General features: G+C 40.9%; 1 protein-coding gene across 2 annotated transcripts in view; it reads right to left on the reverse strand.

Annotated features, from left to right (window-relative positions):
- The window catches only part of TMEM163 (transmembrane protein 163), a 221801-nt gene that overhangs the window by 119703 nt on the left and 78496 nt on the right, over positions 1–23602 (reverse strand). The window contains exon 3 of one of the 2 annotated variants that reach the window (XM_090267025.1): positions 10610–10759. The exons of the other annotated variant lie outside the window; for it this stretch is intronic. Coding sequence (XP_090123151.1) covers positions 10610–10759 — 150 coding nt within the window. The remainder of the gene's footprint in view (positions 1–10609; positions 10760–23602) is intronic. 2 annotated transcript variants of the gene reach the window in all.

Below are 23602 nucleotides of genomic sequence, written 5' to 3' on the forward strand. Positions count from 1 at the left end.
AAGGTTGATGTGAGAATCAAATAAGTTCATAAAATAAAGTGCATAGAATGGTGCCCAGCATAGTCAATTCTCAATAAATGTAAGCTACTATTGTCATTACTATTTCTTGTAATCATAATGTAAAAATTGGGATATTTCATTAATAAAAATGTAACCATAAAAACGCAATAGTTGCTTTTTCATTTAATATAAATAAACACAAAATTTGAGTATAAAAGCCTTATCATAAATGTTCCTCCCAGTGAGGAACATTTTTGTGCATAGGCTTTAGACTTTTTGAAATAAGAGCTCAGTGAATTCTGTAATGAAGAGCAAACCAGGCTCTAAGGACCTCAAAATTTGGGTGGTCAATTTTCGCAAGTTTTACAGCTGAGTCATGGCATACAAATGTCACTGAAAGTCTCTGGGTAGTGCCTGTTGGAGAAAGGGCTCTTTCCAGGGCAATCTCCCTTCCATTTGGGGTCTCTTGATCTCAGGCCAAGCTCTATTAGCGGAGTAGGGCTGTTGTGACCAAGTACATGAAGGTGGCTTACACAACAGAAATTTATTGTTTTGTAATTCTGGAGATCAGAAGTCTAAGATTAAAGTGTTAGCAAAGTTGAGGAAACAGGGTTCCATGCCTCTCTCCTAGTTTCTGGTGGTTTGCTAGCAATCTTTATCTTTCTTTAGCTTCAACCTACTTCTCAGCCTTCATGTTCACCTAGCATTCTGTGTGTGTGTGTGTGTGTGTGTGTGTGTGTGTGTGTGTGTGTGTGTGTGTGTGTGTGTGGTGTCTATGTCCAAATTTTCCCTTATTTATAAGCACACCAGTCATATTGGATTAGGGGCCCACCCTATTCCAGTATGACCTTATCTTAATTAATTACATCTGCATTATACTACTCCAAATAAAATCACATTTAGAGGTACTGGAATTAGGACTTCAACATATAAATTTGGAGGGACACAATTCAACCCTTAAGAGCTGTTGACAGAGCAGGCCTGGCCCACCAGGGGCACGGCAGCATCAGTGGAATGCCCGGAACCGTCACAAGAGGGCAGTGAGTAGCAGCGCTGGCTGTTACGGAGGGCTTTAATCAGCCATAGAAATGTAATCAAGGGGCAGGGGTTATTATAACAAGCAATCTTAGGCCAAGCATCACCTATATTTGCTAATTTAATCCACCAGAAAAATACAAAAAGGCCCTTTTATCCTTCCACAACCTATAACCAGAAGACAGGGTGGCATTTCCTTTCACATGCGACCTGGGCAAAATGAAGAAATGGGAAAGCAGGGCTCTAATAAGAGTCAGTCTTTGATTTACTATCTGGCCCCAGAGTCCTAAAAACAACTATGGCCTTTTGGGTCCTTAAAAAAAAACCTACACCTGATCTTAAATCAAAGTATTACTCCCATCTGGGAAGCTGGTTGAGAGCACCATGTACGAAAAACCTGCACCCCTGCATAACTTACAGTTCCAACGCCAGCTTTCCCCATGCCCAGGTGTATAAATCCACGTACAATACCACGAAGACACAATAGAGTCAGGAACACACAAATGAGTAACACAGCAAGGGCATCAGGTAACTTTGTATCCTCACTGTTCTAATTCTGGAACACTAGGATTCTACCTCAGAAAGCGGTTCCTTAGCAGAAGAGGCCCAAATGTGACCCCAGGGAATTCCTTTCCCTCCTAACAAAGACTCAGTTTAGCCACGTGATGTCTAAAACCTGGAATACTCCAGAGGTCTTCTCTTGGGCACTGTTGAAGAGGTATTCAAATACATAACAAGAAGGGCTGCGCTTCCAATCCAGTTACTGCAGAGTGTTTACATTTAATTAACTTTTAGGAGGAAGCTGCTCCACACTGTTCCATGCTGTGTCGGTTAGTCTCTCTGTAAATTGCCACATCCCAAGGAAGGTCGAACATTACAGAAGCCCGCCCAAAAAACTGAACATGAGTCTCCTCAATGCCAGGTTCATACCCAGTTTATAACAAAATCCACTCCCTTCAGGTTCTAGAATTAACACTAGAGAATTCATCATGTGACTATAAGGACTGTTGTCTTTCCAAAAATCCTACTACATGTAGGGCTCTGAAAAAAAAAAACCTGGAGAATCAGTCAGGCCACAGGCCTCGAAAGCTGTTAAGTTGTTAATGGAATTTTAAAAACCATTCCCTGGCAACTTCAGGAGAAAAAAGTGAGTCAGAGAAGAAGAAAGAACGGGGAAGGAAATATGTGATTCTGCAATGAAGGCATTTGCCACCACTGCTAAACTATGACAATCACATATTGTCACATCATCATTTGGGCTATAAGAGCAAAGCCAAACAAAAAAGACAATTATCACCTGATCTACAATTCCTAAGTCAGATGAAACTGGAGTGGCATCACATCTGAGAGGAAAGACAAAGCCACCAAGGGCACAGGGAAAGGGCGCTCAACCAGTACACCACAGCTCCTTCCTTTCAAACATTCATTAAGCACCTGCTCTGTGCAAAGGGCATGTCCTAGATGAGGTAGTCAGGAACCTACAGCATAAACACACAGACCCTGATCCCTAGAAATGCACCATAGAGTAAGGCAGGTGTATCCCAGTGTAAGGTCTGCCTGTCATAACAATACAAAGGACCATGGGATTTCATGTTTGATATAGCAAAATCAAGAAGGGCTGCATGGAATAAGTAACATTTCAGGTGATATTTAAGAGTGGTGAGTGGGTATGCAAAAATTGGGAGGGGAGCAGAAGGCTGTTCCCAGTGCAGGGAAGAGGACCAGTTAGGCTGAAGTGCAGGGATCATGAAGGGTCTTAAACAGCAGGCTAAGGAGCACAGGCTTAATTTAGTAGGGAATGAGGGCCATTTTATGTTAGAGGGAACAAGAGATGTGCTTTGAAAGTTTACTCAGTATCCAGAACCCCCAAGGATGGATAGGACAAGACAAAAGCACAGGCAGAGGGTATAATTGTGAGGCTATTTTAATAGTTCATGGACAAGGTCAAGACATCCAAAAACAGGGACCTGGGTGAGCTCTGATGTATAGACAGAATACAGAGGACCAGGAACTGAAAAGGGAACAAGAGAAGGCAAGGATCAAAGAAGACGCCAACACATAAAAAAGAATGCCACACTCAACACTTATCAAGTGCCTGTTGTATACAGTGCACTGGTGATGCAAACTAGTCCTGGCTGGTTTAGCTCAGTGGATTGAGCGTCGGTCTGCGAGCTAAGTGTCGCTGGTTCGATCTTCCAGTCAGGGTACATCAGAGAAGGAAAACTCTGACTCCAAAAAACCTCCACTGCCTTGCGGCATACCTCTTCAGGGGAAAGGCTAAGGGAGTAAACCCCGACAGAAAATCCGGAGCCGGAGTCCCTAAGGCGGTTTGACGTTATAGTCAACACCGGCAACTCCTGCGGCGCACCTGAAGCCAAGCTGTATTGACTCCGTCTTTCCCTTGGATCCTTCAGCTGCGAAGAGAGGGGGGGGTCTGCTGCATGGGCAACAGCAGACCCTCCATATTACCCTGCCCAGGCTCTGTAGCTTCAGCGTCATCGCAAGATGTCAATTCAACACGGGAGGAGACAGATACTACCATGTCACTCCCGAGTCGGACTGCACAGCCATTCTCGGCGGTGCAGATAGACTCTTAAGAAGCTACACCATCGTCTCTCGAGACGGACGGCTGCCGACGACGACGACGACGACGGTGATGCAAATAGGAGTAAGATACATCCCTACTCTCAAGAAACCTGAGGGAGACAAAGCACCAATGGGCACAGCACTATGGCAACATCTACATGATTTGGGCTTTCAGGATAAACAGACATGCCCTTATCCATTATTCACTTAGCCTTGAAATTCCCATCACCTTTCAGGCCTTCTGCTATCCTCTAGTTCCAAGCCTCATCAATTCTTATTTTTTTCTAAGTTATTGACAAGCTACACCAAATTCAATCCTATGAAGTTTAAGGCTGAGGTTCTCATTTTCAAACAAGGACCTAATGGAGATACAAAAAGGTTAGGTAACTTGCCCGAGGTCACACAGTCAAAGGCCAAGGCAGCTCGTCTGTCTCTAAACCTGTGTTCTTACCGCTGCCCCTCCCTGAAACCTTCCACCCAACTCTTCCTCCCATTCCTAGAGCCCTGCCTCAGCCTGACCACTGTTACTTCATCTGAGCTACTACGATTGCAAACCATATACCTCTAGTCTGGTTTCTCCCAGTTCTTGCCCAGTGCTTCCAGGCAAATCTGCCTAAAACCAGACTTGCATCGCTTCCAAATGTCCACACCTCCCTTATACCCATCAAATAAAGCTCAAATTCCACAGCATGACATTCAGAGGCTCCCACCACTGGTCAAATGCCACCACTGCTCCCTCCCATTTAGCTTTTAGGAGTAACAACCATTTTATGTTTCCCTGCAGCCCTCACAGCCCATAAATGAGCACATATAAGACAGTCAGTCAGGCACTGGTAAGGTATAGGTGTAGGTGTAGGTATAGGTATAAAGAGTGCTCACTCCTTGGAAATGAGAGAAAAGCAATGTCATAACAAATAATCTATTCTCATAGTGCTCTACTTGGCTTTTTTCCAAAGCTCAAGCTCCAGGAGCTTCTGTCTCATTGGGAATACAAGATAGGAAGCTTTTAGGAAGACAAGACAATAAGTGATCAATATCTGCGGTAGAGGTTAAGCTCCTATGAGCTCAAAGACAGAAATCCATGTGAACAGACAGGACCTACTGTAAGAGGTAGGTTACAACTTGAGCTGGCCTTTAAAGGTGAGGGAAGAATTGGTACATATGGAGAAGAGAGAGCAGGTGCCTACAGTTCTGAGGAAAACACACAAATTCCCTAAAAGTTCCATTGTCAGTCTAAACGCACCCACTTAATCTTACATGAGGAAACCAACCCCCCCCCCGCCTGCCCCCCAACCCCCGGAGCACTGAGCCTGACAGCCAACAAGGAAAGCTGACACAACCCCACACCATCCTCGAGACTGAATATTGAAAACAGCAGTCCAAGCAGATGGTCCCCTCTCCCTCCGCCATTCGCACCTCTCAGGAATGCAGCAGGACGGGTCACCACCATACTCTGCAAAAGGCACACATCTCACACCCCAGTGCTGTCTGCAGGTCTATTTGGAGAAGATCTAAGAAACCACTTCGATGAAAAGACTTGTGTGAACAGACCTAAGGTGGTGAGAATCAGCGCAGTAGGGAGGAGGCAGGGGACGAGGGGAGGGTGGAAGGGAAGCCAAGTCCCAAACTATTAGTCACTGCTCTTCCAATCAATCAGTCACCATCCAGGCAGCTCAGAACATGAGCTACTGCAGGGTTAATAGTCTCTAGTGACTAAAAGCTTGATTCATAAAAAATTGAAGATGACTCTGACTCTGGGGTTGTTTTTTTTCCATGCAGAGGTTTAACTCAGGAAGATACTGGCTGCCCTATAGTGATTTAACCCCGATGAAGGCTGCTCCGCCACCATGCAGCCTTTCTGGAGCAGGAGGGTCACTTAATGAAGTCTTCAAGTTCTCCAGGTGGAAAATTTAAAGGTCGTGTGCAGCTACTTAAATGAAGGGAAAATTCTGGTTATGGATACAGCCTTTGAACAATGGGATTGCTGAGATGACACAACTTCACCTAAAGCAGGAGATACGGGCCATCTAGCTCTTTTCAGAAACACTTTTAATCTGCCTCATTCCAATATGTAAGACATGAAGGAAGGAAAGGACAGAGGGAGGAGGAGGGAGGAAAATGTTGAACATTAAGCAGCCTAAAGGTTATCTATTTTATCACCAGGCTTAGCTTATTTCATTATATGTAGACCTGAACTTAACTGAGTTTCAAATGAGTGTGATGCATCTTATTTCTGCTAGGTGGCAATTATATCCCATAACTTATTAAATGAGAAATCCCATTTCAAAAAAATTTCATTACCACTAAAAATAAAAATGGAAGCAAGCTATTTTTATGCTGCCTGTCACCATGCCCTTTCCACACACAGCAGGATAAAAACAAAGACGTTTGTGGCACAAAAAGCTACTCTCCCATTCCCAGAGAGTCCAGGATGCACCAGAACTCTAAATCAGGGAAGGGAACACAGTAGCGAAAATCCTGCTTACTTTATTCATTAATTCAGATTCATTTCCATCTACCAGTTTAGATGATCAGCAAGTAAATATTGTTTCATCAAGCACACAAATGTGTCAAATTCAAAACAAAGCATGGTGGCCAGTTCTCTGAATCCCACAGAACCTGCAAATATACTCTACACTACAGCATGCAGTGTGAACTCAAGGATGGCCAGTGTCTGTCAGTCTTTCCGTCTCTCTGTTTCTTTTTCAGGAGAAGAAAGAATGATGAGAAGCAGCAAGTTAATGGGTTTCACTAAACAAAAAATATAGAAAATCTATATCCAGGGAGCTTGATGTATGTTCTGAATTACAGTATGTGCAAGTGAGTGATCAATTATACACAAAGCATAACCCTTTTAACTGGCTTCCTCTAATTCATTTGCTGAAGTAGCAAACATTAGTCCCTCTGTAGACTCCCTGACTGACAGAAGCTGCTCTCTCTAAGTGCTCACAGTTCTACTTTACCAGTATTTGGCCAAGAAGTGATGTTGTCTGCTCCCCAACCTGCTATGCCAGCTGTATCTGTTAGTACAATTTCATAATACTAAATATTTACAGTAATAATAACAGCTAGTACATACCATGTCCCAGACACTGCTGTAAGGACTTTATTTGTATTTACCGATGTATTCTTACAGCAATCCTGTAAGGTATGTATGATCATCAGGCTTATTTTACTAATAAAAAAACTGAGGCCACAGCCCAGCTTTAAGCTCAAAGTCACAGAGCTCAGATAAGAACCAGGCAGTCGAGCTCCACAGCCCATGCTTCTAACTACTAGGTTTTCCTGCCTAAATGGTAGGTAAAGTGATATTAATGAGAGCAAAAAGCAATAGTAGTTTCCAGAAATTAGATTAAATCCTTTGGGAAGACTCACTAAAGCCACTGTTGAAAATTAATTGACATCACACCAGGTGTTATCCAGATCATTGTGAAAGATTGGGAGGTGGGAAAAATCACAAAAAAATGTATAATTCTGAGACTTCCAGTCAAGATGAAGGTATAGGTAAACATGCTTCATCTCCTCATGCAAGCACAGAAAGAATTATAACTAGACCTCAAAACAAATAACATCCAGAAAATCGAGCTGTATGGAAGTCCAACAACCAAGGATTTAAAGAAGCCACATTTGTCCACATGAATAGGAGGAGCAGAGACATGGAGAGGCAAAGAGGCACAAACACATGATGTAGCGTGGAGAGGCAGCAGCGGTGGGACATGCAGCCCCACATTCATGTCTGGTGGATAAAAATTGGGAGGGATACCTCAGGAGTGAGCAACCCCAGCCCTGGGCCAGACTGCACAGCACAGGGTTCCAGTGACAGCAAGATAAAGCCCAATAACTTCTGGATGTAAAAACCAGTGGACATTGGGGTGGCAGAAGAAACTGCTGGATTTTCAGGAATCTCCACTTAAAGGGTCTGCACAGACTTAGAATATACACAAACCCAGCCACTCTGGGATTCACCAGGACAACAGCTGGAAGGGCACCAGTTGCATATGGGAAGTGGGTAAAGTGACTGGAAATGGGGCAAGTACCAGGCAAACCTCCAGAAGCCAGGCAGTGGCATTGTCCCCTTTCCAAGCCTGCACCTAGACAGAGCCACAAAGTGGTGAAGTGGGTTGCCCCACCCTGGTGAATACCTAAGGCTCCACCCCACACAATTTACAGGCACCTTTTCTACAATAGGTCATGCTACTAAGACAGGGAGTCAATGCAGCTCTACCTAATACACAGAAACAAACACAGGGAGGCCACCAAATTGAGAAAACAAAGAAATACGGCCCAAATGAAAGAACAGAAGAAAGTCCCAGAAAAAGAACTAAACAAAAGAGAGATAACCAACCTATTAGATGCAGAGTTCAGAGCACTGGTGATCAGAACACTCAAAGAACTCAATGAGTACAGTAACAACATAAAAATGACTCAGGAAGAAATGAAAGTTACACTAAGTGAAATAAAAAGAAATATATAGGAATCAACAGTGAAGGGGATGAAGCCAGGATTCAAATCAGCAAGTTGGAACATAAGGAAGGAATAGGCATTCAATCAGAACATCAAGAAGAAAAAAGAATTTTTTAAAAAATGAAGATAGTATAAGGACTCTCTGGGACATCTCCAAATGTACCAAGGTCCAAATCATAGGAATATCAAAGGGAGAAGATGAAGAGCAAGAAATTGAAAACTTATTTGAAAAAACAATGAAAGAAAATGTCTCTGATTTGGTGAAGGAAATAGGCATACAAGTCCAAGAAGCACAGAGAGTCCCAAACAAGTTGAACCCAAAGAGGACCACCCCAAGACACATCACAATTAAACTGCCAAAGGTTAAAGATAAAGAGTCTTAAAAACAGCAACAGAAAAACAGAGAGTTGCCTACAAAAGAGTTCCTATAAAAGTGGGTCAAAAAAACTGTGGTACATTTACACAATGGAATACTGTGCAGAAAGAAGGAACTCCTACCCTTTGTGACAGCATGGATGGAACTGGAGAATATTATGTTAAGAATTAATAAAGACTCAACAAATGCCCTCCAGGCCCTATACTGGGCCCAAGGGCATGTATGAAGTATAAACTCATTTAGTATTTAATATGTGACTGAGATTTCAATCCAGATCCATCTGAGTCCAACCCTCGGTTGTAACCCCTTTGTGAACCTGCCTTTCCTGAGAAGGACAGTTAGTAAATGAGAGACAACACCAGCTTTCCTGCTCCCCCAGTGGTTGCTCCTTCTCAGCCACATTGCTGGTTCTCCCTCATCTCCCCAGGCTCTTATATATGCATGGTCCCAGGGCTTAGTTCCCAGGCCTCTTTGTATTTATGGTAGGTGATCTCATCTGGTCTCATTCATATGCTGACAACTCTCATAAATGCATGGGCATCCTGGCATGCTGGATCTTTCCCCTGAAAGCCAGATGTGCATGCATATCTGACTGCCTCCTGGACTTCTCCATTGGATGTCTAATAAAAACATCAGGCTTAACATGCAAATCAAATGACCTTGACATTTGTTGGGCAGATGCATGCAGGGTTTCTGAGCCCACAAGGACAACAGCAAGAAAGAAGTTAACAGATTTGGGGCCCAGGCTAGGTAGTATAGTTGGAAACAGTGTTGTCCCACGATGCCAACGTTGCATGTTTGATCCCTGGCCAGTGGATGTATGAATAAGTGGGACAACAAATAAATTTGTTGCTCAACTTAGCTATGCATTCATTGGTTGACTCTTGCATGTGCCCTGACAAGGAATAGAACCCACAACCTTGGTGTATCTGGGAAAAAAAAAAAAAGAATATTATGCTAAGTGAAATGAGCCAGTCAGTGAAAGACAACTACCATCTGATCTCACCTATAAGAGGAATTTAATGAACAAAATAAACTAACAAACAAAATAGAACCACAGGCATGGAAACACGGAACAGGCTGAAAGTGACCAAAGGGTAGTGGGGGAAGGGGGATAATGATGGAAAGAAGGGGAAGGGACTAGTTAAAGAGCATGTATGAATGACCCATGGAAATGGACAACAGTGTGGGGATTGACTGAGGGAACAGGGGTGGGGGATGGGTGGAGGAGAGCAAAGGGGGAAAAATTGGGACAACTGTAATAGAATAATAATAAAAAATGAGTTTTAAAAAGTATAATTCTGGGCTCAGCTGAGCTGACAAGTATGTATGTGCATGCTCTGCTTTAATTCCAAGTCAATGGAAATCGGAGGCAGCACATTCTGGATATGGTTTATCACAAGTTCAATTCATAACTCCAGGCACTAAATATAGCTTCATAGAAAAAGTCTACATATTTATTGGGTAGACATATAGACTTTATACATATAAAGTTAAAAGTACATTAAAGATATCTACATTCCCATCTTTTTTATTAATCAAAACACCTAGTCCTGATTACACCTGGTAAGGAGGCTTCTATTATGTGTAGGTGTGTTGACACACACCCACATACCTATCCAGAGCTATCAAGGACATCAAAATAGAAAACTATGTAAACAAGTCTAGTGTTGCCCCCATTGGAAATCAAGCTCCTTGAAAGCAGGGTTTGCTTACTTAGTTCATTTCTGTATTCCTAGACTCTAGCAAAATGTCCACCACATAACAGACAATTAATTGGTATTTGTTGAATGAGTTGTGTGCAACTACAATACTGGCTAGGTGAAACCAGGTCTAGATAAGCAAAATAGCATAGGGAATTGGGAAGGTTCCTCCCAAGTAATGAAGATAAATGTGGCTTTATGTGTCTTAATTGTTTATTGGTGTAATTCTTCATTTGTCTCTGATCCTACATGGTAATGAGTAAGCAATGGCATAAAATAAAATGTATGCAGAGGACTAAAAATGTTGTCTAATGGAAGGAAAGAAAGGGAATAAATTGATCCTGAAAACCTACCAAGTACCAAATGCCTCAAGATACATTTTCATTTTAAAACACAGAAATATGTAAAGCAGTTCTAAGCCCCATTAAGAGTTTTATATACTCACCTAATAGTCCCTTCCTCCCTTTAAAGATGCGTCTTATTGGTAACACAGTAGATTTGTATCCAGCATGATCAAAGAATGAAATGTATACTTTACAGCCATTCACAGGTGACCTCCTTACAAATGACAGGAGAATGGAGCACCAATAATCATCTGCTGAATAATTAAAACAAATGAGACATACTTAGAAACTATACTAATCTAAGTTACTGCTTTGAAAGGTTTTTCAAGTGGGGAACATGGCATATGGCAAGAAGTATTACCCAGTGGTTCAGAAGACCTAGATGTGACAGCTCATCCCTGTGGCTTTCAGTCAAGCAGAGCCTACAGTGCCCCAGCTACCTCATCCATAAAAGTGACTGAATTTTCCCCCATGAACTTAAAGACAATTTTAGGACTCAGTCCACTCTATTCTGGGTTGACCAGGCAAGTCATAATCAGGTCTGCATTATGACTCTTGTGGCCCTGGGCACTTCTGCCCCTTCCTTCAGCAATTACATATTAATTAATTATGTAGCAATTACATGTTAATCACATATTATATTTTATATTTTACAACCTTATTGATGAATGTTCAAATCTTATATATTAAAACATTTTCTTTGACCTAAAAACTTTTTCTACTGATTTCAAAAGAAATTAAAACATTTTTGTGGCCACAAAACGTAAGTATTACAGGCCCAAAAGACTGCCTGTGGTGGCTTAAGGATAAGTCAGCTGGACACCACACCTATTCCACAGGAACGGGTACCACCAGCCCTTCTCCCTCTCAAACCAGACCATGTGCAAGAGCCATGTTCACACAACACATGACCATGGGATCACAGTGGTGTTGCTGAAGGATCCATTTGTCTGCCTGTCCAAGAGGGGCAGGAGAAGGCAGAGCCGGAGCCAGGAGGCCAGTGAGGCAGAGCCCAACTGAGCAGTGGTAACTAAGTGATGAGCATGAGACCAAGCAACTGCAAAGGCAATGCTACTGGACTTGACCACCAGCTGTATCCTTCCTGTCCTCCTACCTCCTAAACTTCTTCTAAGATTTTCTGGTCTAACTGATCCAAATTCAATTCACTCAACAGATATTTAAAGAGTGCCTACTATATGCCAGACACTGTTTAAGATATTTATCAGAAAAGCCAAAACAAAGATCCCTGCCCAGGGGCTTCACCTGATAAACAATAAACATAGCAAGTAAGTACATTGTGCATACAAAGGTAGTAAAAGATATGAAGAAAGTGATAGGGCAGACTAGGAAGGCTCGGGAACTCTTGGTGGAGTGGGTGTCACAGTCTTATTAAATACAGCAGACCAAGCATTCTCACTAAGAAGATAAGGTTTCAGCAGGACATGAAGGCAATGAGATAGATACTTGGGGGAAAAGCATTCCAGAAAGAGGTTAACAGCTTGAGCAAGGGCTTGAAAATAGGACTGTACTTCTCAGATTACTCTAAAATTAAGATCTGTTACCAGCAACTGAGAGCAATTTTTACTTTAGATGGAGGGTAAAGGAAGGGAGTAGTTAAAACCTAATTCAAACAAGTTGATTCTGAAATGTCCACCCAAAAATTAAACACATAGACCCTGTAACTGGAGGGAGCAGTGGGAGCTGCCAGTATGCTGTTGGTCGTGTGACAGAGAAGGGCTCGATGCTCAACCATCCCATTTCCTACTCTTGCCTCTCCTGTGCAGTTCGGTTGTAATTGTAGTTTGGAGAGCATGTAATACAGTTCTTCTGGTCAACAGAATGTGGGTGGAAGTGAATTACGCTGCTTCCAGGACAGGCCTGAACATGCTCTCCCTTCCCCATCTATAGCATTAGCAGGGACCTCATGTTTAAAATGGCAGCATCCTAAGATACAAGGCTCTCAGATTCCCAAGTCACTACTTGAAGGACTGCTGCTACCAAGAGCTGTCCAACCCACATAGGATGTGGTATGAGGGAGAAACTATGAGTTCACTGTGTTCAGCCCCTGAGATTTCTAAGATTGTTAGAGAAGCTTGCTTAAGTTGCCCTAACAAATGCAATACCTCTCCCTACAGAGCAGATACTTTCAGTGGAAAGAATCAAAATCAAGGGTCATTCATTCCTCTTTTGAAACTGCCTTGTACAGGTGAATGAAGGTCTTCTGATCTCCAAGGACAAGGGCTAATCAAACCTTCATCTTGCTGGACATGCTAAAGTATTTCATCTTGTCCTCCTTGAAACTCTTATTTTCTTTAGATTTCTAGAACCCAGTTCTTCCCTGGTTATTTGTCTGTCTCACTGGCTATTGCATTTCTTCTTCTGCCTATACCTCTATCCCTGAAATGGGTGCCCCACCTCAGCTGACACCCCTTATCCCTGGGAGTTCCATTCTCTCTCAAAGCTTCAACACCCACTTGCACACTTGGGAGTTTTCCACCTATTATAGTCCTTATGTCTCTTGAGCTATAATCCTTCTAATATACATCTATCTTATGGGGTGTGGTTGTATTTTATGTATCAACTTGACAGAGTCACAGTGTGACCAGATATTTGGCTAACCTTATTTCTGGGTGTGGGTGAGGGTGTTCCTGGACTAGATTAGCATTTGAATCAGTAGACTGAGTGCAGCAGATTGCCCTCCCCAGTGTGAGCTGGCCTCATCCACTCCACTGAGGACCTGAATAGAACAAAAAGACAGGGAAAGGGAGAATTTGCCTCTCTGCCTGACTGCTGAGCTGGAACATTGGTCTTATCCTGCCCTTGGACTGAGACTTAGACCACTGACTCCTTTAGTTCCCAGACCTTCAACTCAGACTGACATACACCACTGGCCTTCCTGGGCAGATCACTTCTCAGTCTCCTTAACCACATAAGCCAGTTCATGATAAATCTTGTGTGTGTGTGTGTGTGTGTGTGCACGTGCGTGTGTGTGTGTGTGCACGCGCGCGTGCTACTGGTTCTGTTTCTCTGGAGAACCCTAATACATGGGTTATGGGCATTGTAAACTTAAAACTATGTTCCACCACAGAATTATCTTGCCTCCAAACATGCTGCCCGCCCCATATATAGTCATTTGGACCAGTAATAATATTCTCCTTCTGGCCACCTGAATTACAGACTCAGAGCCACTCTTGACTCCTACTATTCTTTCCCAGTCTCATATGCCAAGTCAAAGTCATTTCAACCTTATCTCTTTCTACTGGAAGAGAACACCTAGAACATCTCCATCAAGGGGCCTTGGCAGATTTTACATTTTAACAAGGCTTTTTTTCCTTTGGTTACCAGACTCTCCCCTAAATCAGTTCAAGTTCAAAGGCCCCACATGTTATTTTAAAAGATGATGGAATTCCATTTTGTTACAATAGTTTAGATTTGGCCTCAAAGGCCACATTTGAACTGAAGATAAGGAAAGATTTCAGCAAAGTTATTTAAGGTGATCAGTAAATATACCCGATAAAATCATGAATGCCCTAGTAAAGAAGTCCCATGAAAGAAGTCTTCCGGCCCTCTGCCCAGGGCAAGTGAAGTACCTACTATGGCATCTTCTGAAAGCTACGAGTAGAATTGCTGTCCCATGCCTAACAAAGGAAAGCCATGAAGCACTCCTCAGGACTTCAGGTCACTGGAACCACACATGCATACACACACATACACCCAAGCACACACATACCCATGACCTCAGGCTGGGAACCCTTAACCCTCGCTGAGCTAAAGACTCTCCCCCTCGTTCCTCAGCAAATCTGCATAGGGCTCAATCAATAAAAAGAAAGAATCTTTGTTTCAACTCTTGAACTCAGAAGTTAGCCTGAACCATTCTGCAACCTGTCTCACAAGTACCCTATTTCTCCAAACCCATCTCATCAGTTCATATTCATTTTCTCTCACCTGGACTATTGTAATAACCTGCTAACTGGTTCCCACCTAACCCATTTTCCTTCACTTCGCTGTCAGAGTGGCTTCTGAAAGACACATCTGATCCCAACTCTCCCCTGCTTTAAGACTTCCATGAAAAATGAAGGTGTACCCAAGGAGGTATGCACAAGGATAGTAACTATAGCACTTTTATACCACAGGAAAAACTGGGGGTTGGGGGAGACAAGAGATCATCCATGGGGAATGGTAAAATAAATTCTGTTACAGCCATTCACAGAATATTATGCAGTAGGTAAACACAGTATCTAGGTTTTTACATAGTAACAAAGAAAGATGGACTAGACAATATTGTTCATGAAAAATCCAGTTTCAGATTTTGAAATGTGTTCTTAGCAGTTACTGAAAGAAAAAAAAAAACCCTCAAAATAATGCAAGATGTTTTCTCTAGGTACATATGTGTGTGTGAAGGGTTATAAAGGGGCCTGAAAGGTCACTCCCCAAACTGGTAATATCCAGGAAAAAGGAACTAAGGAAAAAGGGGCCGAGGAAAAAGGAACAGGATTCAGGGGGGGTGCTTTCATGTGAATTCACAGTATTCACATAGTGCAACTGTAATTTAAATGTTAATTAAATTTAAATTAAAGAGTTAAATCTCAAATGTTTTAATCATTTATTTTTATAGTATTTTTTCCATTACATTTATCTCCCTTATGCCCTCTAACCCTAAAATGTTTATAAAACTTCCCTGCATCAATACAGAAAAAGTAAGCCAATAAGAAAATATGCTTTTATAGTCATATTTATGAAGGCTTTACCAAACCCAAGGTCTCAGAAATGGTCCATTTTGAGGTAATTTTTGTACATGGTATAAGTAAGGGAGTTCAGCATCAACCCACCGTTTCTTAGGTGGACATCCATTTCTTCCCAAACCATCTGTTGAAAAGACTATTCTTTCTCCACTGAATTGTCTTGGCAGTCTTACGAAAATCAATGAACTGTAAGAGTAAGGGTCTATTTCTGGGCTCTCAATTACATGCCACAAACCTATGAATCTATACTTATGCCAAAATAACACTGTCATGATTACTTTAGTTTTGTAGTAAGTTTTGAAATTGACAAGGTTAGTCTACTAACTTTCCTCTTCCCAAGATTGTTTTGTCAATTCTGGGTCCTTTACGTATCCATATAAATTTCAGATGCCCTGGCCAGGTAGCTCAGTTGGTTAGAGCATGATCCCGACACACCAAGATTGCAGGTTCAATCCCCAGTCAAGGGACATATAAGAATCAACCAATAAATGCATAAATAAGTGGAACAACAAATTGATGGGTGTTTTCTTTTATTCTCTCTCTCCCTTCCACTTCCTCTAAAATCAATAAACATAATTTTAAAAAATTTCAGGATAAGCTTGCCAATTTCTGCAAAATAGGAAACTAGAATTTCAACAGGGATTGCATTGAATCTGTAGATCAAATTGGGGATTAATACCATCTTAACAATTTCAAGTGTTCAACATGGACGTAGTTCCATTTACTTGGATCTTCCTTATTCTCTTTCAACAATGGCTTATAGTTTTTTTTGTTTTTTGTTTTTTAAGTATATTTTATTGATTATGCTGTTACAGTAGTCCCATTTTTTTTCCCTTTGATCCCCTCTGCCCAGTACGCCCCTTCCCTCCAGCAATCCCACGCCCCTTAGTTCATGTCCATGGGTTATGCATGTAAGTTCTTTGGCTTCACCCTTTCCTATATTATTCTTAACTTCCCCCTGTCTATTTTGTATCAATAAATTATGCTTCTTAATCCCTGCACCATTTTCCCATTTCTTCCCCTTCCCTCTCCCAACTGATAACACTCCAAATGATCCCCATACCTATGATTCTGTTCCTATTCTGGTTTGCTTAGTTGGATTTTGTTTTTATTTTTTAGATTCAGTTGTTGATGGTTGTGAGTTTGTTGTCATTTTAATGTTCATAATTTTGATCTTTTTCTTAAGTAAGTCCCTTTGACATTTCACATAGTCATAGCTTGGTAATGATGAGCTCCTTTAGCTTTACCCTCTCTGGGAAGCACTTCATCTGCCCTTCCATTCTAAATGATAGCTTTGCTGGATAGAGTAATCTTGGTTGTAAATCCTTGTTTTTCATCACCTTGAATACTTATTGCCAGTCTCTTCTTGCCTATAAAGTTACTTTTGAGAAATTAGCTGAGTCTTATAGGCACCCTTTTGTAGGAAACTCTCTGCTTTTCTCTTGGTGCTTTTAAGATTCTCTTTTTATCTTAAACCTTTGGGATTTTAATTATGATGTGTCTTGGTGTGATCCTTTTTGGGTCTAACTTGCTTGGGACTCTCTGTGCTTCCTTAACTTACATGTCTATTTCTTTCACCAAATTTGGAGAGTTTTCCTTCATTATTTTCTCACATAAGTTTTCAATTTCTTGCTTTTCCTTTTCTCCTTCTGGCACCCCTATGGTTCAGATGTTGGCACGTTTAAAGTTGTCCCAGAGGTTCCTAAGCCTCTCCTCATTTTTTTCAATTCTTATTTCCTCATTCTGTATTGGTTGACTGTTTTTTTTCTTCCTTATGTTTCAAATCATTGGTTTGAACCCCGGTTTCATTCCCTTCACCATTGGTTGTGTGTGGATGTTCCTTGGTTTCTTTTAGCATAGCCTGCACTTCTTCCCTTATGCGTTTGCCATACTTAAGCATATCTGTCAAGCCTGTGAGCATCTTTATCATCAGTGCTTTGAACTCTGCATCTGTTAGGTTGGCTATCTCCTCGTTTGTTAGGTTGGATATCTGCTCATTGCTTAGTTCTCCCACTGGAACCTTGATCCATTCCCTCTTTGGGGCCATATTTCTCTGTCTCCTCATCTTGACAGGCTCCTGTGTTTGTTTGTCTCTGTGTCTTAGGTAGAGCTGTCACTCCTGTTATGTGGTAAGTGGCAGAGCCTTAAGTAATTGTCAGTACAGGCAACCTGTTTCACCAAGTTGTGGCACTGTATGTGGGCGAGGGGTCAGAGAGAGAATAATGCTGCTTGCTCAGCACTCACCCCTTTTCCAGGCACCTCTCCCACTTCTGTATGGGACTGGCACCTCTCTAGCTGTTGCCCTGGCCGTCGTTCCCAGAGTGAGTAGGTCTGTGGACGTTCTAGGACCATGGGGGCCCTTTAAACAAGCAGACTCTACTGAGAGACTGGCAGTTTCTTCCTCTGCCCCAACCCCTACTGGTTTGCACAGTCAAAAGCAATGAGGCTTGATTTTCCCTGGCGCTGGGACCATGAGCTACATGGTCTGATCTGGTGCTGGCAATGCTCCCCAGGTGTCCCTCTCAACTTTTTAAAACGTGTCACTGCACTTTCCACCAGCCTGCCGCTGCTGCCACTGCTGACACACCACACCGTGTCCTCTCGGCCTTGGCTCTGCCCCTCATACCTGTCTGGATAAGTATTTCTTCTTCCTATCTTTGTTTGCTGGACTTCCATGCAGCTTGATTTTCTGGAACTTCTGGTTGTCTCTAGTTTTGAGGTAGTTGTATTCCTTCTTAGTTGTGGAGGGAGATGTAGCGTGTCTGTGTAAGTCACTATCTTGGCCGGAAGTCAAAAATGGTTTATAGTTTTAAGGTTCTTTGCACTTCTTTTGTTAAATTTAGTCCTAAAAATTTTATTCTTTTTGATGCTATTGTTAATACAATTGTTTTCTTAACTTCATTTTTAATCTTTTCATTGCTATTGCACACAGATGTAATTAATTCTGTATATTTATCCTGTTTGTTTACTGCAACCTTGCTGCACTCATTAGTTCTAATAGCTTTTCAGTAGATTCTTACTATATAAGACTATGTCACCTATAAATGGTGTTAGTTTTAAGTCTTCCTTTCCTATATGGATACATTTTATTTACTTCTCTTGCCTAATTGCTCTGACTAGAACCTCCAACACAGTGTTAAATAGAAATAGTAAGAGTGGAAATCCTGATCTTAGGAGAAAATCATTCTGTCTTTCACCATTAAGTATGCTATTAGCTAGCTTTTCAGAGACGTTCTTTGTGGTGAATTAATTTTTGACAAAGGTGCCAATGCAATTCACTGGAGTAACAGATAATCTTTCCAACAAATGGTGCTGGTAGAACTGAATATCCAACAAAAGAAGAAAATGAACTTAGAGCCTTATCTAACACCATATAAGAAAACTTACTAAAATGGATACCAGACCTAAATGTAAAAACCAAAACTATAAAACCTATGTAAGAAAATGCAGGAGAAAACCTCCATGGCCTTGGATTAAGTGTCAAGATTTCTTAGATATGACATCAAAAGCACAATCCATAAAAGAAGAAGTTCTGGGCGGAATCACAACTAAACTCTTCTATGCTTCAAAAGATACAATTCAGAAAATGAAGAGGGTCAATATTGGAAGAAAATACTTGCAAATTATATTCCAAATAAATAACATATCTATCTATCTATCTATCTATCTACATATATATATATATATATATATATATATATATATATATGACCACTCAATAAGTCAAACACTCAATTAAAAAACACAAGCAAATGACTTGAAAAAACAGTTTACAAAAGAAAATATACAAATGGCTAATAAACACATGAAAAGATACTCAACAAAATTTGTCATGAGGAAAATACAAATTAAATTACTACAAGCCCATTAGAATGCCTATAATCAAAAGATAATAATTTAAGTGTTGACAGACTTAGAAAAATTAGAACTCTTGTACAGTGCTGGTGGGAATATAAAATGGTACAGCCACTCTGGAAATCAGTTTGACAGTTTCTTAAAAGGTTAAACATAGAATTACCATATAATCTAGCAATTCCACCCCTAAGTATATACCCAAGAAAAATGAAAACATACACCTAGGCAAAGCCTTTTATGGAAATATTCATGCACATTATTCACAAAGGCCACAAACTGGAAGTATATCTGCACAATGGCCCATGTGCTGTTTAGGAGGGAAAAAAGCAGGATATGCTGAGGAGACAGTCTGGCCCACAAAACCCAAAGTACTTGGTCCTTTACAGAAAAAGAAACTCTTCTGAAATGTTAAGTGTATATGGTGGGAAATATAACCTTTTTTTTTTTTTTCAAAAAAATTTAACCATCTCAACTATTCTTTGTATTTGAAACGCCACTTGTTCAACTCAAAAAAGAAATAGAAATGGCAAGTATGCATATAAAAATGAACAGTCTAAGTATAATTCATTGCAAATTAAATTAGTATGTTATCACTATCAGATTAGAAAAGATTGCAAAGGTTTATAACATATGACATTGGAGAGGATGTGGGGAAATGTCAACACTGGTTTTCTTGATAGGAGTATGAGAGCAACCTTCTTGGGGACAGTATTACAAAAACTGTCAAAAGTTTAATACCAGCCCTGACTGGTGTGGCTCAGTGAGCTGGGCATCGTCTGGCAAACGAAAAGACTGCTGGTTTGATTCCCAGGCAGGACACATGCCTGGATTGTAGGCCAGGTCCCTAGGTGGGGCCATGGGAGAGGCAGCCAATTGATGTTTCTCTCAGGCATTAATGTTTCTCTCCTCTTTCTCCCTCCCTTCCCCTGTCTATAAAAGTAAATAAATCTTTTTTTTTTAAGTTTAATTCCATAGTCTCTTTCATTCAACAATTTAAATTTTATGAATTTATACTATAAAAATTCTCAATAAAATTCACAAGACAATGTATATACAGCTAATTCTTGAAGTAATGTTTATACATAATACTAGAAAAATATTAAAATACTCCTAAATGACTCTGTGTGATGTAGAGTTAACTCAGCAGACCTGGATTGATCAAACCTTACATATTCCCAAGAAAAACCTGTCTTCAAGACCGGCTCTGGACTGTCTCTGGGAGGTGAGTTCTGAGCCCTTGTAATATTCTGCCTGTTAAGAGTGTTTCTGCATGCCTGAGGCCTTGAGCCATGAAGTACAGGTTGCATCAAATAGTTTAAGCAAACAATATGACGTATGATTGACACCTGTTTTCGCTCTGATGGGCTGAGGCCAATCAGATTGGTATTGTATGCCCATATAATGACTCCCAATAAAAACGCTGGCCACCAAAACTTGGTGAGCTTCCCTGCTTGGTAACACTTCGCATGTGTTGTGACTAGACATCTGTGTAACTCCAATGAGAGGAGACATTTGAAAGCTTGTGCCTGGTTTCTTTTGACCTCACCCCATGAACCATCTGCCTTTTCTCTTTGCAGACTTTAATTTGAATCCTTTTGCTATAATAAACTATAAGTGTAATAGCTTCTGAGTCTTGTGAACCCTTATAGCAAACCATAAAGCCTTACGTTGATCCTGGGGACCCCCAATACAATATCGATAGGAATGTTGATAAATTGACATAACGAAACAGTATAAAGTCATTAAAAGACATGAAACACATATATTTGTATGAATGTACACTCACAGTGGATGCCAATGTATATTGTAAAATGATCAGTTAATTGCAAAACATGATTGGTATGACCTTACATTTTTAAAAGCTAACTTTTATTGAATGTTCATGATATGTACCAGGCCTTATTTGTTTTATTTGTATTATTTCATTTGATCTTCACAACAATTCTGTAACTACTATTATTATCATCACTTTAGTGATGAGAAAAACTGAGGCACACTGAGGTTAAGTAACACATCCAAGGCCACACATCCAGGATTTGGAACCAGGCTGTCTTACATCAGAGCCAACATTCTTACTCTCTCACAATATGTGCATATCTGTAGGTGTATTTGCAGCATTCCTCAAATCATATATATTAATAATAGTTTCTTCTTGGGAATGAGATTACAGGAAGAAAAGATTGACGTTTACTTTGAATTTTCGTAAGTACTGTGTTTTGATGTACAAGCACATGTTGTCATAACAATGTTCTGCAGGTTATGAGATTTGCCATATCACTTGCCCAGTTTTCATGGATACTGTGATGGGGGGCTGTTTTTGGTCTTTCTGTTTTCTTTCACTAATCAGCCCTTGTACCCGTCTGTTATATTTAAATGTCTTTAATATTGAACTTCATTATAATTCTGATTATGCTAGTCCTTCCTCATTAATCTCCATCCAAATTTTGGGTTATTTTTGCATATATACTTTTCTTAATAGATTTCACTATTACTCTATCAAGTTCTCCAATTAAATTCAATTAGTATATTAAATAGAGTTATTTGCATGGGTTTCACACAGGAGTACAGTGTCATTAATAAAGAGAAGACCAGCTGAGAATCTGTGATTTCAGGGGCCTGGCTCAAAGTACACATCAGCTGTCTGTTAATAAAGGGTTTGATGGACAAACCGATTGGTGCTGAACCAAGCATTCCAGATGGACATATAAACTCTGGAAAACAGCTGCATCTAAACACCTATGATCTACTTTTCCAGAGAATATGCTAAATTATGTATCAGTATACTGTCAATATACTCAGACCCTCTGAGGTCCTTGTCAGTAGCAACTGCATTCATTCATGTGATATGCATACTACATGCTTATTACATGTCACGACTGTTCAAGGTACTTGATTAACACTCTGGTGGTCACTCAATAGCTGTGTGATCTTAGGCACCCTCTCTGATCCTCTATTTCTCACCTGTAAAATGAGAATAATAATTATACATCTTTGAGAATTACTATCAAATGGAACGATACACGACAGTTTCTAGGACACAGTAGGTACCTAAGAAATGGAAAGCACCAACACTCCTAATGGCTCTGCCACACAACCAATCTACCTCAAAGTAGTAGTTCATTTTCAAAAAAAGTTTTAATATTTAAAATCTCTTTAAATAATACTTTTATTTTGAGCATTTTCAAATCAGTAATGTCTCATTTATGAATTTCCTTTATTAAGTCCTTTATTTCCAATGTAGCAATATACAGAGAATAAGAGGTACAGAAAGTGAGGGAAATACTTGATACTGGAATGTGAAAGACAGGCAGGAGCAAATAACCCAGATAAGGGCACAGCCAACAAAGCCATCTCTCCACTTGGGCACTCCCATTGTGCTCCTGGAGAGTCAAATGCCTATCCCAAGGGCACTGGAAGAAATAAGACATTCCTGAGGGACTGAACAAGGGTCTGACAGCCAGTCCCCCGCCCCCATGCCCAGGTTTAGTTAGCTTTCACACAGTCACCATGGCAACCCTGACAGAAGACACACTACCTCCAGTCTGTAAAGCAGACAGCCTGTCCTCTTCAGCACTGTGAAATATCTAGAATGTTTTTGAAACTAATTTTTTATACTGATGTCCTGTATAGGAGATATGTGAGAGGAAGAGGAGCAGCTCTGGCTGTTAATCTGTGGCTCAACAGATTAAACAAAAAAATCATTACAAACACAAACAATACTGAGCTAAGAAAGACTATGATCCTGATAGAAGTAAAACATTTTGACAGCCTCACTCAGCTAAGTGTCAAATGCTTAAGAAAAAATGGTTTAATAAAAAGGAGTATCAGCAATCAGGAGCCTAAGAGAAATGGATTAAAGGTAGCCCAGAACCTCTTCAAGACAAGGACAAGAACCTCCCATGCAAAGAGAAAAAGCAGAACCAAAAGAGGCTTGCCAGGTCTTGGTTTAGGGTGGGCCAGATATAAATCAAGGTGTGCACTGAGGTTCTGACACTCACAGGCAATTGAGAAGAGTCAACGATAAGCACAGCTTGTTAACTCCTTGCTGCCTGGCTTAGAAACCTTAGCTACAGGGCTCAAACAAGAAAGAACAGCAGATAATGTGAAAGTGTGGACAGGCATTTATGCACACACCTTATAGACAAAACATAGCACACAGCACTGACACCACGGCCTGTGAGGACAGTTCCCAGTTCCCACAGAACTGGCACCTGCCCATGAGTAGAAAATTCCAGAAACACCGGTAACCTAGACAGCTGGGTCATCTTTCCTCACAGATCACCTTACCATGCACTTAACATGAAAGTAAAAAGGGGCTCATGTCCTTGTCTGTAAATTACAAAGTGCCCCTGTTCTGTAGTTTCTCTCTCTGAAGCAACATTCAAAGGCCTTCTAGGTAAACTGATGCCCCAAAGTGGGAAGAGGGCATTTTAGTCCAGGCAGGGAAATCAAACACACAGATGCTCCTTGACCTACAGGGGTTCACATCCCAATAAA

This window comes from Furipterus horrens, unplaced genomic scaffold (assembly GCF_987537825.1).
Source record: "Furipterus horrens unplaced genomic scaffold, mFurHor1.1.pri manual_scaffold_1, whole genome shotgun sequence".
NCBI lineage: Eukaryota > Metazoa > Chordata > Mammalia > Chiroptera > Furipteridae > Furipterus > Furipterus horrens.